General features: G+C 34.6%; 1 protein-coding gene and 1 long non-coding RNA gene across 2 annotated transcripts; both read left to right on the forward strand.

Annotated features, from left to right (window-relative positions):
• LOC104733811 (GDT1-like protein 3) lies at positions 7-1255 on the forward strand. The gene is made up of 5 exons (XM_010453357.2): positions 7-93; positions 193-291; positions 390-462; positions 911-999; positions 1131-1255. Exons 1-5 carry the CDS (start codon positions 76-78, stop codon positions 1236-1238), a joined length of 387 nt encoding a protein of 128 aa, XP_010451659.2. The 5' UTR covers positions 7-75; the 3' UTR covers positions 1239-1255.
• Positions 1331-1788, forward strand: LOC104732575. Its single transcript, XR_758899.1, has 2 exons — positions 1331-1390; positions 1466-1788. It is a non-coding gene; the product is annotated as an uncharacterized LOC104732575 (long non-coding RNA).

The following is a 2721-nucleotide window of genomic DNA, read 5'->3' on the forward strand; positions in this document are numbered from 1 at the left end:
GCTGCTCTTGGTTTGAATCTTGACCTTGAATCAACTGGCCCTGGTGTATTTGATGCTTTGTTTTCGAGTTTCTCCATGATACTTGTGACCGAGGTTCGTGTGGTTTTTGTTGATATGGTTCAAGCCTAGGGTGATTGATTCTTTAGTTGTAGAAACTTGATAAATCTTTGTTTCTCATCATCATTATGTCAGATTGGGGATGAAACGTTTATTATAGCGGCGTTGATGGCTATGCGACATCCTAAAGCTACTGTTTTATCGGGTGCACTTTCCGCTTTGTTTGTTATGACTGTAAGTGCAAGATCACTTGAATAGTTTCTTTGAGAAATCTTAGTTAACTAGAAAAGGTTACTTGTCTGATATCTATGATTCTCATGATTTCGATTTAGATACTTTCCACTGGACTTGGTAGAATAGTGCCAAACTTGATATCAAGGAAGCACACCAACAGCGCTGCTACAGGTATGTCCTTCTCTTATATTATATGGTTTGAACAGTCACACTTTATATTTTTTGGTTTTTTAAAGTTTCTATTAGCTTAAAATTTTTGAGAGCGCTATGCAAATGATTATGAATTTTGTCGTCTTAAAATGTACTTTCTGAAGGTGAATATCTATCCACTCATCTTTTAGTGCGTCTTGTGATTATGATTTTGAAAACTCAAGTTTTCTTGGTATCTAAGTTTATTTGATACCTGGTGAAATGTAAGGATAGTTGATTCATTTAGTAGAGAAGTACTATCCAAACTGATTACTTCATGTCTTTTTTTTTGTGAATCCGTAAACCAATTTAATGTTGTAATAGTATCTGTATTATGATTGGGCATTGTTGCACATAATTGTAAGTTTTGGTGACTATTTCTTTTTAATCTGAGTCTCACTCTAAGGATCTTTCATCTTTGAATATGCAGTTCTCTATGCATTTTTTGGTTTGCGATTACTCTACATTGCTTGGAGGTCTACTGATTCAAAGTCAAATCAGAAGAAGGAAATGGAGGAAGTATGTTGATCTCAAGCTACTTGTGTTTGCCAGTTGTTTGCATCTTTACAATTAAAAAGAAATTGTGCCTGACCTTCTTATTTGCTATCAACATTTAAATTTGTCTTGACTTCCCATTATCTTTGGTCAAGGTTGAAGAGAAGCTTGAGTCAGGCCAAGGAAAGACACCTTTCCGTCGCTTATTCTCAAGATTTTGTACCCCAATATTTCTAGAGGTAATCTTCCATTGGGCATATTGATGCTTTTGGTTTGTACATTAGCCGTTAACTGTTTATAAAGTTGACTATATAACCCGTCTCATGTTTTTTTTTTTTTTTTTTTTTTTTTTTTTTTTTNCATCTTAACTTTTCTAGCTGAATGGGGCGACCGTAGCCAGATTGCTACAATAGCTGTAAGAGTCATGTCTCAAGTCTAAGCTTCTTAGTAAAATTTACCAGTCAAATGACTTTTATCTGTTTTTTTGAAGTTGGCGACTCACAAGAACGCCATAGGAGTGGCCATTGGGGCAACAATTGGACACACGATGTGTACTTCACTAGCGGTTGTTGGAGGAAGCATGCTGGCTTCAAGGATCTCGCAACGCACAGTTGCAACTGTTGGAGGCCTCCTCTTCCTCGGATTTTCAGTGTCGTCCTATTTTTATCCTCCACTATAGTAATTATGCTTTTTTCTAAAATGGGTGTTAGAGACATTGTCCAAGTAAAGTTTCTCTGTTTTTTTTTAAATTAAGTTTGATTTTTGTTTGATTTCAATGGCAAAAGTAACAAATCCAAAGTCAATGCGTTTACATATCTTGAAGTGCAACAATCGTAATTAATAAAATTTTGAACTATTCAATTTTTTCATAAAGAAATCGGGGTTGGAGTTCATGTAAAAATTGTTGCCTGATCGCCTTCATGAAGCTTCTCCCAAGCTTCGGTATGAAACTATAATAGTTCCAACTTTCAACATAATGTCCTTGGGTAAGTAAGAGATAAATCCTGAGAAGTGTTAAACCAATTCTTGGTTCACTGGATGAACTTTTCTTAATAACCCGAAAACAAATCTTAATTGAAGAAACAAATTTTGTAAATCAATCAATTTTAAAATTGTTAATTCTAATATATATTTTTTTGTCTACAAAATATCAGCTCAAACGAGCAAATGGGAAAAAAAATTGTTTACAAACAGAACATGATGCGGAGAGGTACGCGCTTGGCGTGCCAAAGAGTCCGCAGTTACATTAGATTTTCTTGAAATATAAAATAAAGAGAAAGAAGAAAATTCTTCCCTATCTATCATGATGTCGTGCAAGTACGTCGAGAAAGCTGGGCCAGTCAGAAGGAGAAGACACCATCTTCACCAAATCTGCACAGTCCGTATAGAAAGCCACGTCCCAGAAATCATGGCCAATCATGCACCGCATCGCCCACAAGAAAGCTTCAACTTCGGCATGTAATGGAGATAGACTTCGACGAAAACTCCTAGCGCTAGGTGTTAATTCTAATATTATATTATAGATTTTAATGATCACATCTAAAACTATTTTTTATAAACCGAAACCGACGTATAATTTTGTTTAATTGTAAAATCTAAACCCTTACCATTCTTTTATAAACTCAAACTGACATACAATTTTATTCAATTGTAAAATCTAAACCCTAAACACTATTTTATAAACCCAAACCGACATTTAATTTTATTTAATTTTAAAATCTAAACACTAACCACTCTCTTGTAAAT

Source organism: Camelina sativa, chromosome 12 (genome assembly GCF_000633955.1).
Source record: "Camelina sativa cultivar DH55 chromosome 12, Cs, whole genome shotgun sequence".
Lineage (NCBI taxonomy): Eukaryota > Viridiplantae > Streptophyta > Magnoliopsida > Brassicales > Brassicaceae > Camelina > Camelina sativa.

Excerpts from the sequence above, each read along its gene's own strand:
- LOC104733811 (XM_010453357.2), top strand. Across the intron at positions 463-910 it reads CACCAACAGCGCTGCTACAG|TTCTCTATGCATTTTTTGGT; the intron begins GTATGTCCTTCT and ends TTGAATATGCAG. Across the intron at positions 1,000-1,130 it reads AGAAGAAGGAAATGGAGGAA|GTTGAAGAGAAGCTTGAGTC; the intron begins GTATGTTGATCT and ends TCTTTGGTCAAG.